The sequence below is a fragment of the Schistocerca americana genome, chromosome 2 (genome assembly GCF_021461395.2).
Source record: "Schistocerca americana isolate TAMUIC-IGC-003095 chromosome 2, iqSchAmer2.1, whole genome shotgun sequence".
Lineage (NCBI taxonomy): Eukaryota > Metazoa > Arthropoda > Insecta > Orthoptera > Acrididae > Schistocerca > Schistocerca americana.
The window spans coordinates 984,327,559-984,344,094 of record NC_060120.1 but is presented as its reverse complement, the minus strand read 5'-3'; the positions used below and the strand labels follow the sequence as shown (position 1 = coordinate 984,344,094).

The following is a 16,536-nucleotide window of genomic DNA, read 5'->3' as shown; positions in this document are numbered from 1 at the left end:
GTGTCAGGAAGGTTGGGTTGCATTGTAGTTTGCACAGTAGGAAACCTAGAGTTGCTTCGAGTAACTGGGTAAGATACCTAAGCAAAGCCAAAATCAAATAATACCAGAGAGGCAAAAACAGTATCATTGTTTATTTTTTGGCAATAATTTAAGCAAAAAGCAGTATAATTTGATACTTAAGAAAATATAATAAATTTCTTGTGTGTGCTGTTGCACATTAGCTTCTTTATTACAAAAATAATGCTCATAAATATACAGTTAGATATATAAAGATATATATAAATACATATTTACAAATAAGGGAAAACAAACAAAATGAAGAACAAAAGCTCTTTTACTACTGTGACAGCTGACATAACATTGCTACACCTCTTAATATCCAATGCTCGGGTGGTTTAGAAGTTGGTAATAGCATAGCTATCACAAAGTTTGTTGAGTGACCTGTTGTAGATAGCACACCACGTCTCTCAGAAGTTTTGTATACAGGACAAGTGTATGTCTCACCTGGCACAAATTCAGACTTCTCTATAGGTTTGAGCCATATCTGTAATAAATAAGAATTACAAAATATTTAGTTTCTTCACTGGTATATTCAGATATATAAGAAATGTAATGTAACAGTTTACTGGTGTGACTTAGTGAATGTGGGGCATGGCAAGAATCTGAACAATTATTCATTTGCAATAATCTGAGTGAACCCTGTAACATGGACAATTAGTTTGCAACAAATATCTGTGCTATTCTGACTGCTGAAGACTGGACTCAAAAAGTAAGAAATTTTCTCAATCATTGGTATTAGATTTTAGTCTTAGGATTATATTGTCTTTTAGTGTTTCTGTTTTTTCTTGGACTAGGATAAAAAATAAATAAATAAATAAACTGCTACCTTGTTGCTGTTGTTGTTGGTGTGGTGGTGGTGGTGGTTTTCAGCCTATAGACTGGCTTGATGGATGTCTCCATGCAACTCTATTCTGTGCAATCATCTTCATCTCAGAATTTGCTTACTGTATTCATCTCTTGGTCTCCCTTTATGATTTTTACACCCCTTCCCTCCCTGAACTTCCATCTGGTACTAAACTGGTGATCTCTTGATGTTTCAGAATGTGCTATTCAATCACTCCCTTCCTGTAGTCAGAATGTGCCACAAATGTACGTTCTCCCCAGTTCTGTTTACTACCTCCTCATTGGTTATGTCAGTTACCCACCTAATCTTCAGCATTCTTCTCTAGCACCATATTTCAAAAGCTTCTATCCTCTTCTTGTGTAAACTGTTTATCGTTCACATTTCACTTCCATACATGGTTACACTCCATACAAATACTTTCAGAAAAGACTTCCTAACAGTTAAATCTATATTCAATGTTAACAAATTTCTCATCTTCAGAAATGCTTTTCTTGCCAATCTACATTTTATATTCTCTCTACTTGAGCCATCATCATTTGTTTTGCTGCCCAAGTAACAAAACTCATCTACAATTTTAAATGTGTCGTTTCCTAATATAATTCCATCAGTATCATCTGATTTAATTCAACTATGTTCCATTATCCTTCTTTTGCTTTTAATACTGTTCACCTTATACTGAGGTGACAATAATCATGGAATACTTCCTAATATCATGTCAGACCTCCTTTGCCTGGCATACTGCAACAACTCTATGTAGCATGGACTCTACAAGTCATTGGAAGTCTCTTGCAGAAATACTGACTCATGTTGCCTCTATAGTCATCCATAATTGCAAAAGTGTTGCCAGTGAAAGATTTTGTGCATGAACTGACCTCTCTTTTATGTCCCATAAATGTTAGATGGGATTTATGTCAAGCAATCTGGGTGACAAAATCATTCACTCAAACTATGCAGAATGTTCTTCAAATCAATCATGAGCAATTGTAGCACAGTGCATTGTTAGCCATAAAGATTCCACTGTTGTTTGGGAACACAAAGTCTATGAATGGCTGGAAATAATCTCCAAGTTGCCAAACATAAACATTTCCAGTCAAAGATCAGTTCAGTTGGACCAGAAGACCCGGTCCCTCCATGTAAATACGATCCACACCATTATGAAGTCACCACCAGCTTGCACAGTGCCTTGTTGAAAACTTGAGTTCATGGTTTCAAGGGGTTTGCGCCACACTCAAGCCCTACCATTAGCTCTGAAATTGGGACTCATCAGATCAGGCAACAGTTTTCCAGTCATATAGGATCAAACGGATACGGTCATGAGCCCACGAGAGGTGCAGCATGTGATGCCATAGCAAAGGCACTCGGATCGATCGTCTGCTGACATAGCCCATTAACACAAAATTTTGCCACACTCTCCAAATGGATAAGTTTGTCATATGTCCCAATTTGATTTCTGTTGTTATTTCACATAATGTTGCTTGTCTGTCAGCGCTGACAACACTGCACAAATGCCACTGTTCTTAGTTGTTAAGTGAAGGCCGTCGACCACAGCATTGTCCTTGGTGAGAGGCAATGCCTGAAATTTGGTATACTTGGCACACTCTTGAAACTATGGATCTTGAAACATTGAATTCTGTAATGATTTCTGAAGTGGAATATCCCATGCATCTAGCTTTTTCACATGAATCATCTGAGTACAAATGACAGCTCTGCCATTGCACTACCCCTCTATTCTTGCGCATGCAATACTGCCATGCTGAAACGTTTGAGTATCTGCTGAAACGTTTGAGTTCAGCTACTTATGCTATTAGGGTAATTGCAAATTTTGGCGATATACATCTCATTATATTAACTTACCAAGCCTATTTTCATTCTCGGCTTTCGTATGGCATCATATTCTGGGGTAACTCATCATTGAGTAAAAGATTGTTCATTACACAAAAGCGTGTAATCAGAATAATTGCTGGAGCTCATCCAAGATCATCCTGCAGACACTTATTTAAAGAGCTAGAGACCTTCACTGTAGCCTCACAATATATATATTCACTTATGAAATTTGTTATTAACAATCCGAATGAATTCAAAAGTAACAGCAGTGTACATGGCTACAACACTAGGAGAAAGGATGATCTTCACTACTCAAGGTTAAATATAACTTTGGCTCGGAAGGGAGTGAATTATGCTGCCACAAAAGTCTTTGGTCACTTATGTAATAGCATCAGAAGTCTGACAGATAGCCATATACCTTTTAAAAGGAAATTAAAAGAATTTCTTAATGGCAACTCCTTCTACTCATTAGATGAATTTTTGGATATAGTAAGTGGGTAATTTCCCCAACCCTCAACCCCCCCCCCACCCCCCCCCCCCCCCCAAAAAAAAAAAAAAAAAAAAAAAAAAATATATATATATATATATATATATATATAACAACAAAGATGAGGTGACTTACCGAACAAAAGCGCTGGCAGGTCGATAGACACACAAACAAACACAAACACACACACACAAAATTCAAGCTTTCGCAACAAACTGTTGCCTCATCAGGAAAGAGGGAAGGAGAGGGGAAGACAAAAGGAAGTGGGTTTTAAGGGAGAGGGTAAGGAGTCATTCCAATCCCGGGAGCGGAAAGACTTACCTTAGGGGGAAAAAAGGACAGGTATACACTCGCACACACGCACATATCCATCCACACATACAGACACAAGCAGACATATTTAAAGACAAAGAGTTTGGGCAGAGATGTCAGTCGAGGCAGAAGTGTAGAGGCAAAGAAGTTGTTGAAAGACAGGTGAGGTATGAGTGGCGGCAACTTGAAATTAGCGGAGATTGAGGCCTGGCGGATGACGAGAAGAGAGGATATACTGAAGGGCAAGTTCCCATCTCCGGAGTTCGGATAGGTTGGTGTTGGTGGGAAGTATCCAGATAACCCGGACGGTGTAACACTGTGCCAAGATGTGCTGGCTGTGCACCAAGGCATGTTTAGCCACAGGGTGATCCTCATTACCAACAAACACTGTCTGCCTGTGTCCATTCATGCGAATGGACAGTTTGTTGCTGGTCATTCCCACATAGAATGCATCACAGTGTAGGCAGGTCAGTTGGTAAATCACGTGGGTGCTTTCACACGTGGCTCTGCCTCTGATCGTGTACACCTTCCGGGTTACAGGACTGGAGTAGGTGGTGGTGGGAGGGTGCATGGGACAGGTTTTGCAACGGGGGCGGTTACAAGGATAGGAGCCAGAGGGTAGGGAAGGTGGTTTGGGGATTTCATAGGGATGAACTAACAGGTTACGAAGGTTAGGTGGACGGCGGAAAGACACTCTTGGCGGAGTGGGGAGGATTTCATGAAGGATGGATCTCATTTCAGGGCAGGATTTGAGGAAGTCGTATCCCTGCTGGAGAGCCACATTCAGAGTCTGGTCCAGTCCCGGAAAGTATCCTGTCACAAGTGGGGCACTTTTGTGGTTCTTCTGTGGGGGATTCTGGGTTTGAGGGGACGAGGAAGTGGCTCTGGTTATTTGTTTCTGTACCAGGTCGGGAGGGTAGTTGCGGGATGCGAAAGCTGTTTTCAGGTTGTTGGTGTAATGATTCAGGGATTCCGGACTGGAGCAGATTCGTTTGCCACGAAGACCTAGGCTGTAGGGAAGGGACCGTTTGATGTGGAATGGGTGGCAGCTGTCATAATGGAGGTACTGTTGCTTGTTGGTGGGTTTGATGTGGACGGACGTGTGAAGTTGGCCATTGGACAGGTGGAGGTCAACGTCAAGGAAAGTGGCATGGGATTTGGAGTAGGACCAGGTGAAACTGATGGAACCAAAGGAGTTGAGGTTGGAGAGGAAGTTCTGGAGTTCTTCTTCACTGTGAGTCCAGATCATGAAGATGTCATCAATAAATCTGTACCAAACTTTGGGTTGGCAGACTTGGGTAACCAAGAAGGCTTCCTCTAAGCGACCCATGAATAGGTTGGCGTACGAGGGGGCCATCCTGGTGCCCATGGCTGTTCCCTTTAATTGTTGGTATGTCTGGCCCTCAAAAGTGAAGAAGTTGTGGGTCAGGATGAAGCTGGCTAAGGTGATGTGGAAAGAGGTTTTAGGTAGGGTGGCAGGTGATCGGCGTGAAAGGAAATGCTCCATCGCAGCGAGGCCCTGGACGTGCGGAATATTTGTGTATAAGGACGTGGCATCAATGGTTACAAGGATGGTTTCCGGGGGTAACAGATAGGGTAAGGATTCCAGGCGTTCAAGGAAGTGGTTGGTGTCCTTGATGAAGGATGGGAGACTGCATGTAATGGGTTGAAGGTGTTGATCTACGTAGGCAGAGATGCGTTCTGTGGGGGCTTGGTAACCAGCTACAATGGGGCGGCCGGGATGATTGGGTTTGTGGATTTTAGGAAGAAGGTAGAAGGTAGGGGTGCGGGGTGTCGGTGGGGTCAGGAGGTTGATGGAGTCAGGTGAAAGGTTTTGCAGGGGGCCTAAGGTTCTGAGGATTCCTTGAAGCTCCGCCTGGACATCGGGAATGGGGTTACCTTGGCAAACTTTGTATGTGGTGTTGTCTGAAAGCATATATATATATGTGTGTGTGTGTATTGGTATAAGTGTGGATGGATATGTGTGTGTGTGCGAGTGTATACCCGTCCTTTTTTCCCCTTAAGGTAAGTCTTTCCGCTCCCGGGATTGGAATGACTCCTTACCCTCTCCCTTAAAACCCACATCCTTTCGTCTTTCCCTCTCCTTCCCTCTTTCGTGCGTGTTTGTGTTTGTTTGTGTGTCTATCGACCTGCCAGCACTTTCGTTTGGTAAGTCACATCATCTGTGTTTGAAACATTCCACGTAGGAAAAATATATCTAAAAACAAAGATGATGTGACTTACCAAATGAAAGTGCTGGCAGGTCGACAGACACACAAACATACACACAAAATTCAAGCTTTCGCAACAAACTGTTGCCTCATCAGGAAAGAGGGAAGGAGAGGGAAAGACGAAAGGAAATGGGTTTTAAGGGAGAGGGTAAAGAGTCATTCCAATCCCGGGAGCGGAAAGACTTACCCTAGGGGGAAAAAAGGACGGGTATACACTCGCACACACACACATATCCATCCACACATATACAGACACAAGCAGACATATTTGAAGACAAAGAGTTTGGGCAGAGATGTCAGTCGAGACAGAAGTGCAGAGGCAAAGATGATGTTGAATGACAGGTGAGGTATGAGTGGCGGCAACTTGAAATTAGCGGAGATTGAGGCCTGGTGGATAACGGGAAGAGAGGATATATTGAAGAGCAAGTTCCCATCTCCGGAGTTCGGATAGGTTGGTGTTAGTGGGAAGCATCCAGATAACCCGGACGGTGTAACACTGTGCCAAGATGTCCTGGCCGTGCACCAAGGCATGTTTAGCCACAGGGTGATCCTCATTACCAACAAACACTGTCTGCCTGTGTCCATTCATGTGAATGGACAGTTTGTTACTGGTCATTCCCACATAGAATACGTCACAGTGTAGGCAGGTCAGTTGGTAGATCACGTGGGTGCTCTCACACGTGGCTCTGCCTTTGATCGTGTACACCTTCCAGGTTACAGGACTGGAGTAGGTGGTGGTGGGAGGGTGCATGGGACAGGTTTTACACCGGGGGCGGTTACAAGGATAGGAGCCAGAGGGTAGGGAAGGTGGTTTGGGGATTTCATAGGGATGAACTAACAGGTTACGAAGGTTAGGTGGACGGCGGAAAGACACTCTTGGTGGAGTGGGGAGGATTTCATGAAGGATGGATCTCATTTCAGGGCAGGATTTGAGGAAGTCGTATCCCTGCTGGAGAGCCACATTCAGAGTCTGGTCCAGTCCAGGAAAGTATCCTGTCACAGGTGGGGCACTTTTGTGGTTCTTCTGCGGGGGATTCTGGGTTCGAGGGGATGAGGAAGTGGCTCTGGTTATTTGCTTCTGTACCAGGTCGGGAGGGTAGTTGCGAGATGCGAAAGCTGTTGTCAGGTTGTTGGTGTAATGGTTCAGGGATTCCGGACTGGAGCAGATTCGTTTGCCACAAAGACCTAGGCTGTAGGGAAGGGACCGTTTGATGTGGAATGGTTGGCAGCTGTCATAATGGAGGTACTGTTGCTTGTTGGTGGGTTTGATGTGGACGGACGTGTGAAGCTGGCCATTGGACAGGTGGAGGTCAACGTCAAGGAAAGTGGCATGGGATTTGGAGTAGGACCAGGTGAATCTGATGGAACCAAAGGAGTTGAGGTTGGAGAGGAAATTCTGAAGTTCTTCTTCACTGTGAGTCCAGATCATGAAGATGTCATCAATAAATCTGTACCAAACTTTGGTTTGACAGGATACTTTCCGGGACTGGATCAGACTCTGAATGTGGCTCTCCAGCAGGGATATGACTTCCTCAAATCCTGCCCTGAAATGAGATCCATCCTTCATGAAATCCTCCCCACTCCACCAAGAGTGTCTTTCCGCCGTCCACCTAACCTTCGTAACCTGTTAGTTCATCCCTATGAAATCCCCAAACCACCTTCCCTACCCTCTGGCTCCTATCCTTGTAACCACCCCCGGTGTAAAACCTGTCCCATGCACCCTCCCACCACCACCTACTCCAGTCCTGTAACCCGGAAGGTGTACACGATCAAAGGCAGAGCCACGTGTGAGAGCACCCACGTGATCTACCAACTGACCTGCCTACACTGTGATGCATTCTATGTGGGAATGACCAGTAACAAACTGTCCATTCGCATGAATGGACACAGGCAGACAGTGTTTGTAGGTAATGAGGATCACCCTGTGGCTAAACATGCCTTGGTGCACGGCCAGCACATCTTGGCACAGTGTTACACCGTCCGTGTTATCTGGATACTTCCCACTAACACCAACCTATACGAACTCCGGAGATGGGAACTTGCTCTTCAATATATCCTCTCTTCCCGTTATCCACCAGGCCTCAATCTCCGCTAATTTCAAGTTGCCGCCACTCATACCTCACCTGTCATTCGACATCATCTTTGCCTCTGCACTTCTGCCTCGACTGACATCTCTGCCCAAACTTTTTGTCTTCAAATATGTCTGCTTGTGTCTGTATATGTGTGGATGGATATGTGTGTGTGTGCGAGTGTATACCCGTCCTTTTTTCCCCCTAGGGTAAGTCTTTCCACTCCCGGGATTGGAATGACTCCTTACCCTCTCCCTTAAAACCCATTTCCTTTCGTCTTTCCCTCTGCTTCCCTCTTTCCTGATGAGGCAACAGTTTGTTGCGAAAGCTTGAATTTTGTGTGTATGTTTGTGTTTGTTTGTGTGTCTGTCGACCTGCCAGCACTTTCATTTGGTAAGTCACATCATCTTTGTTCTTCTATATATATATATATATATATATATATATATATATATATATATATGAATATAATAGAGGGAAACATTCCACGTGGGAAAAATACTCTTTGCCTTTACAAATGTCTGCTTGTGTCTGTGTATGTGTGGATGGATATGTGTGTGTGTGCGAGTGTATACCTGTCCTTTTTTCCCCCTAAGGTAAGTCTTTCCGCTCCCGGGATTGGAATGACTCCTTACCCTCTCCCTTAAAACCCATATCCTTTTGTCTTTCCTTCTCCTTCCCTCTTTCCTGACGAGGCAACCATTGGTTGCGAAAGCTAGAATTTTGTGTGTATGTTTGTGTGTCTATCGACCTGCCAGCGCTTTTGTTTGGTAAGTTTCATCATCTTTCTTTCATATATATATATATATATATATATATATATATAAGAAATATGTCTGCTTGTGTCTGTATGTGTGGATGGATATGTGCGTGTGTGCGAGTGTATACCTGTCCTTTTTTCCCCCTAAGGTAAGTCTTTCCGCTCCCGGGATTGGAATGACTCCTGACCCTCTCCCTTAAAACCCACTTCCTTTCGTCTTCCCCTCTCCTTCCCTCTTTCCTGATGAGGCAACAGTTTGTTGTGAAAGCTTGAATTTTGTGTGTATGTTTGTGTTTGTTTGTGTGTCTGTCGACCTGCCAGCGCTTTTGTTCGGTAAGTCACCTCATCTTTGTTTTTTTTATATATATATATATATATATATATATATATATATATATATATATATATATAAATTTAAAAAATAAAAAAACTTAAGTGTCATGTAATATTTTGTGTAATGTAATATCTTGTATAGACACCTTTTATTAACCTGACACGTTCCACATCATTACAAAATGTCATATTCCTGATCTATGGAACAAGTACTAATCTAATCTAATCTAACCACCATTTATACATGTGCATATCACTACCTAAGACTTTTGTCACCTCAGTTTATATCTTTGTTTCAAGACACAGTCCATTCCATTCAATTGCTCTTCCAAGTCCTTTGCTGTCTCTGTCACAATTACAATGTCATATTCAAACCCCAAAGTTTTCATTTTTTCTCGCTGAACTTAAATTCCTACTCCAAATCTTTCTTTGGTTTTCTTTATTTCTTGCTAATGTACAGACTGAATAATGTAGGGGAGAGGCTACAACACTGTCTCACTTCCTTCTCAACCACTGCTTCCCTTCACGCCCCTTGATTCTTATAACTGTCATCTGGTTTCTGCAAAAGTTGTAGTCTTTCACTTCCTGTACTTTACTGCTGTTACCCTCAGAATTTCAGAGACAGTATTGTAGTCAATACTGTCAAAATCTTTCTCTAAGTCTACAAATGCTATAAGCATAGGTTTCCACTTTCGTAACATATTTTCTAACATAAATCATAGGGTCAGTATTGCCTTGGATATTTCCTACATTTGTTTGACATCCAAACTTATCTTCCCGCAGGTCAGCTTCTATCAGTTTTTCCATTCTTCCACAAAGAATTTTGCAACCATTACTTGTTAAACTGGTAGTTCAAAAATATTCACACCAGTCAGCACTTGCTCTCTTTGGAACTGGAACTGTTACACGCTTCTAAAGTCTGAGGGTATTTCACCCAACTCATACAACTTGCACACCAAGACTATCAGTAGTCCTGATGGAAATCCATCTTCAGTGCTCTGTCAAATTCTTCTCACAGTATTATATCTCCCATCTCATTTTCATGTATACCCTCTTGCATTCCTATAATATTGCTCTCTGGTTCAGCCAACTTGTATAGACCCTCTGTATACTTCTTCCATCTTTCAGCTTTCCCTTCATTGCTTAGGACTGGTTTCCCATCTGAGCGGTTGATTTTCATACAACTGCTCCTCTTTCTTTTAAAGGCCTCTTTCATTTTCCTGTAGTTGGTATCTGGTATTCCCCTAGTGCAATATGCTTCTAAAAAATTTCATTTATCCTTGAGCCATTCCTGATTAGCCACTTTTCACATCGCATTTTTATATCTTCTCTTTTCATCAGTTAAATTCAATATATCCTGTGCTATCCAAGGATTTCTATTAGGCCTTGTCTTTTTACCTATTTGATCCTCTGTTGCCTTCACTATTTCATCTCTCAAAGCTGCTTGTTCATCTTCTTCTGTATTCCTTTCCATTGTTCCAGCAAATTCTTGCCTAATGCTCACTCTGAAACTGTCAACAACCTCTGGTTCTTTCAACCCATCCAGGTCCCAGCTCTTTCATTTTCTAATTTTTTGCTATTTATTTAGTCTTAATCTGCAATTCATAACCAATAAATTGTGCTCAGAGGAAACATTTACCCATGAAATGCCTTACAACTTAAAATCTGGTTGCAAAATCTCTTCTCCTGCCATTATGTAGTCCATCTCAAAGCTTCCAGTGTCTCCAGGTCTCTTCCACACATGCAGTCTTCTTTCATGTTACTTAAAACAAGTTTCAGTGATGATTAAATTATGCTCTGTGCAAGATTCTACTAGGTAGCTTCCTCTTTCATTCATTTCTCCAATCTATATTTACCTACAACATTTCCTTCTCTTCCTTTTCCTGCTATTGGATTACAAACCCCATTATGATTAAATTTTAGTTTCCCTTAACTATTTAATGGGACAGAATGGACAGTGTCTTGAAAGGAGGATATAAGATGAACATCAACAAAAGCAAAATGAGGATAATGGAATCCAGTCGAATTAAATCGGGTGGTGCTGTGGGAATTAGATTAGGAAATGAGATGCTTAAAGTAGTAAATGAGTTTTGCTATTTGGGAAGCAAAATAACTGATGATGGTCAAAGTAGAGAGGATATAAAATGTAGACTGGCAATGGCAAGGAAAGTGTTTCTGAAGGAGAGAAATTTGTTAACATTGAGTATAGATTTAAGTGTCAGGAAGCCTTTTCTGAAAATATTTGTATGGAGTGTAGCCATGTATGGAAGTGAAACATGGATGATAAATAGTTTAGACAAGAAGAGAATAGAAGCTTTTGAAATGTGGTGCTACAGAAGAAGGCTGAAGATTAGATGAGTAGATCACATAACTAATGAGGAGGTATTGAATAGAATTGGGGAGAAGAGAAATTTGTGGCACAACTTGACTAGAAGAAGGGATCAGTTGGTAGGACATATTCTGAGGCATCAAGTGATCACCAATTTAGTACTGGAGGGCAGTGTGGAGGGTAAAAATCGTAGAGGGAGACCAAGAGATGAATACACTAAACAGATTCAGAAGGATGTAGGTTGCAGTAAGTACTGGGAGATGAAGAAGCTTGCACAGGATAGAGTAGCATGGAGAGCTGTATCAAACCAGTTTCAGGACTGAAGACCACAACAACAACAACAACTATTTACTTGATTTTACTCATCATAAATTTTTTCAATCTCTTCATTATCAGCGTAACTAGTTGGAATGTAAGCTTGTACGACTCTTGTGGATGTTGGCTTCATGTTTATCTTGACTACAATTATGCGTTCACTATACTATTCATTGCAGCTCACCTGAATTTTTATGTTCTTATTCATTATTAAACCTACTCGTGCATTATACCTATTCCATTTTGTACTTATAATGTGTAACTTGCATGATTAGAAGTCCTGCTATCGAACTTCATCAATTCCCACTATATCTAACTTCAACCTATCCATTTCGCTTTTTAAATTTTCTAAGCTACAGGTGCTACTAAGGGATCTAACATTTCACACTCCAATTTGTAGAATGCCAGTTTTGTTTCTCCTGATGAGAGCATCCTCCTGAGTAGTCCCCACCTGTAGATCTGAATGGGAGACTATTTTACCACCAGAATATTTTACCCGAGATGATGCCATCATCATTTACTCCTACAGCAGAGCATCATGCCCTCAGCAAAAATTATGGCTTTCAGCTGTTTGCAGTACAAGCACAGTAAGGTTGTTTCCTTTGGTGTTACAAGACCAGATCGATCAATCATCCAGACTCTTGCCCCTGCAACTAGTGGAAAGGTTGCTGCCCCTCTTCAGGAACAATATGTTTGTCTGACTCTTAAAACATACCCCTCCATTCTGGTGCACCTGCAGTATGGCTATGTGTATCGCTGAAGCACACTGGCTATCTGTATTGCTGAAGCACACTAGCCACCCCTCCAATGGTGAGTTCCATGGTTAATGGGGGGGATTGTACCTTAATATCTACACAACCACATTGATATTTATGATAGAACAATACTTATATATGAGCTATAAGGAAAAGGATCTGTGTACAATGAATGTCTTGTCATGATATTAACTGGAATCTTTAATTCTTGATGTAAGAGAAATTTTCAATCCTTTACATAATCATTTAAGTTGTAGGGGAGACCAATAACACTTATTTTTATTTTGAATTTATAGCATCTCTCAATTTCCATCTTATTGGAAACATTTGCTCTAGTAAGTGGACAGGCACCTGTGAACGAACAAGCTAGACATAAATTTAAAAATTAAGCTTTAAAGAGCCTCCCACTGTGTCTGGTGAATTCAGTTGTCTTCTAGCTGACAGCCAGCTAGCCACATCAGTCAACTTCAGAAGGAGAAAACAGAGGAATGTTTGGTGCACTTGTAACTGTTATTGACCTCTGTCCAGTCTTAACATAAGAGCTGTGTCATGATTTGTTTCACTTGTAAATATTCAGTTTTGGTACAAATTGTTGCTTGTTTTGGTAGTATGTACATTTGCAAAGATAAAAAGATAGTTGACAGTTGTTATATTTGAACATTATGGGGTAGTCAGTAATTGGATACTGAAAATCAAGATTTGCCAATAAATGAACACCTATTTATTCACTTGTATGTTTAACATATTCTTTAAAACTGATGTAAATGGGGGCTGAATGAACTCTTTACTGCAGCATATATGTTCCAAGTTCAGTTTACAAAATCCTGTACATGCCCTTGGCCAGTTACTCAACAACATGTGTTCATTCAATGATGGGAGTGGTACCAATTCCCAGTGAATTAACACAGATCAGGAGATTTTTTCCTTGATTGATTTCACTCAGATAAATACAAAATTATTATGCAAATTCAATATCTGTCACAGTTTCTATTCTTAAAATTAAGCCCCAGTTCAGAAATGGTTGAAGAGGTGTCTGTAAGAACTTTCAAGAAGTGTTTGATGCATAGTTATTTCCTGTAAATTAGCTCTGTTCTATCAGATCAGTCTTGGCCAATTTCCTTTTTTACATATTTCTGATGAAGAATTTCACTTCCAGAGAAAGAGAAGAAAGTATTAACACTTTAAATATTCAATTAGATGAAGTACCAGAGGCACTAAGATTGGGCATCTTGAGTTTAAATAAAGCATTCACACAGTAAAAGCAACATTATCAATAAAACTATATGGCAAAACATTTGAAGGAAGGCACATATGGCCAGCCACAGTCTTAACAACAGATGAAGAACAGCTGTTGGCAAACTGGATATTAGGAAAATCAAAAACTGGCTTTCCAATGCATCCAGAAAAGTGAAAGATGAGGAATACTGGAATGAAAACTGCTTTTACAAATTGCAGGTTAGGAGAGAATTGGGTGAAACTGTTTCTTAAGAGACATCCAAGTATTTCACATTGTGATACAGAAACCATATTGGAAGGAAAAGTGACTGGTTTGAGGAATTTAGTGAATACCAAAAATGGTTCAAATGGCTCTGAGCACTATGGGACTTAACATCTATGGTCATCAGTCCCCTAGAACTTAGAACTACTTAAACCTAACTAACCTAAGGACATCACACAACACCCAGCCATCACGAAGCAGAGAAAATCCCTGACCCCGCCGGGAATCGAACCCAGGAACCCGGGCGTGGGAAGCGAGAACACTACCGCACGACCACGAGATGCGGGCTCGTGAATACCTTCAACAAGAAAACTGGCAGGACTTACTTCTTAGCAGTGATTGAATATCAACACTCATGAGACAGGAGTTAAATGTTACCCAAAACTCAAAGAATCTTAGGTAAAAAAACTGTAAGATTATTTTTACCATTGCTCCTGGCAAAGAGAATGAATACATCACTTTATTGGCTATTTTTTGCTAGTGGAAAAATTGTAAAATGATTTATATATTTCCTTATAAAATGATTGCAAAGCATGTTTCTGAATCCATGCCTCCTATTCTCTGTAAGGAAGAGTGAGTCAGGCTGGATGGTTGCACTAACCCTTTATGAGTATGTTACCCACTGTCTTTATCCCTGTTTGTTAAGAAAAAAATAATATCACTTTTCCAGGTTTTGCCTCTTTCAGATGGGCATACATCACATTTAAACTTACAATTATGTAATCCCTGTTCAGAGAAGTGAATATTTATTTGCTACCAACTGTAACAAATGTCCTTCAGCCATACACACATACATACAGCCAAGCAGTTTGTTGAAAATATGGATTTCAACTAACATACACACACTTATCACTGAGAGATCATGAAAGACACATTGGATGAAAGAAAGCTATGTTCACAGAAGAAAGCCCATACATGTCTACAGACTATAGTGTCTAAATTTTCTACAGAGACACTTGAACTGTTCAAAACAGTCTTCTTGATGAGTCAAGAACCACCAACCACAGTTTTAATCTGCCAGGAAGTTTCATATGAAGACAACATATTGTATCAGAGAGAACAGATAAACGAGATTATTTCAGATCCTAAGACCCATCTGCAGAATATCTTCAGGTATTGTTCAGACTTAAATTGTTGAGGAAATGTAGAAGTACAGAACACTCTAAATAGTTTCTTTCATTATGAATTTTACAGTTTCTGCCTTGAGAAAAGTGGTGAGGAAATTATCATTCATTTACGTTTGTGTTGTCATCAGAAAATAACAAGTACCATAGCCAGAATAATGCTATAAAAGGTTTATCAGTTTGAGTTAATGTGATTTGCCATAATATCTCATTTGTATATCTAAATTATCTGTATTACAGTTTGTGTGTGCATGTGTATGTTGTATATTATCTTATTTTTCTTTTCACATTAATCATATAAGCACAGCCATTTCTGCACTAACTCTGTGGTTTCCTGTGACAGTTATGATTTATTACACTCCTGTTATGATACTCATTAATAAAATATAAAGGTAATTAGATACTTGTGTTTTTATTTATTATCAACTTATAACCGGGCCTTCAAATTGTACTGATAAAATTATGTTCATTAATTGGATAAGGTTGCTCATGTGTTTAGTTATTTTTTACTTCTTCTGTATACACTTTAAAGCTGAGAAATGTGTAGCTTATCCCAGGTCCTAATTTTATACTTATTTGAGCTAGTCTTCAGTTAAAAAGTTCACCAACAATTTTTGTGGTGTCAGGTATGAATTTTTTAATGTAGTTGTTCTCATACCTGTTCATTCACTGGTAATGTTAACCTAGAAGCCCACTCTTCATCCTTGAGACTGAGGCAAAGTGTATGTGGACTTTATTTCTGTGTCATATACTGCAGTAATGTACGCCACAATTAAACAAACTGATTTCAACTACTTGAAACACTTACTACTGAACAGTGAATGTACTGCTAAGAAAGTGAGAGAAATTCAAGAACTTAGTGCAGATCTCTGTGAGATGTACTGTTATCTATTTTATAAAGCTTTCTTACTCCTCACTTATGTTACAGAAATACCTGGCAAGAAATAGAATAAAAATATAGTTTTATTCTATTTATTTTTTAATCTTAATTAAAAATTTTAATTCTAATTTGAATAACTGAAACATGTCAATTAGTTAATTGTCTACCACTTTTGTTTGATATGCAGTTTAATACCACAAAAAATTTGCACATAGTGTTTTATGGAGTGCATGATCATGAGTATCTATTTTTGGCACTAACAGAACACTTTTATTTATTTTCTAAAGCTGCACATCAAGTATCTTTTCACGATTAAAATAAATGTTTGCTGTGACCCAGCTGGTTGGTTGGTTTGTGAGATTAAAGGGACCAGACTGACCCAGCTGGTACCTGAGTTGTGTACACTATGGTCAATTATGAGAACTTAATTAATAAGCTTGTGTCACCAGCAAATATTGACCAATCCTTTAAAGTGATTAGCAGATCATGCTGATTCAACTACAAAAAGGAAGAGTCCCCACGCAGAATCTAGTGGGACTACACATTTTCTGTCTCTTGTTACAAGACAGGTCACTTGGCTAGTAGCATTATTAATTCAAGTATATTTGGGAAAAGGTACCTGATTTTAGATGAGCATCTCATGGGTTCTTTCAGGACAAAATCACTCAGCAAAAGGAAGGAAGGTAAATTACAGTCTAATTTCTCATCAACAATT

General features: G+C 40.1%; 1 protein-coding gene across 1 annotated transcript in view; it reads right to left on the bottom strand.

Moving 5' to 3' along the window:
- Positions 1–309: 309 nt before the first annotated feature.
- The window catches only part of LOC124596265 (dynein axonemal heavy chain 7), a 1,038,560-nt gene continuing 1,022,333 nt past the window's right edge, over positions 310–16,536 (bottom strand). The window contains 1 exon segment of the mRNA XM_047135340.1: positions 310–544. Coding sequence (XP_046991296.1) covers positions 338–544 — 207 coding nt within the window. The 3' untranslated portion in view covers positions 310–337.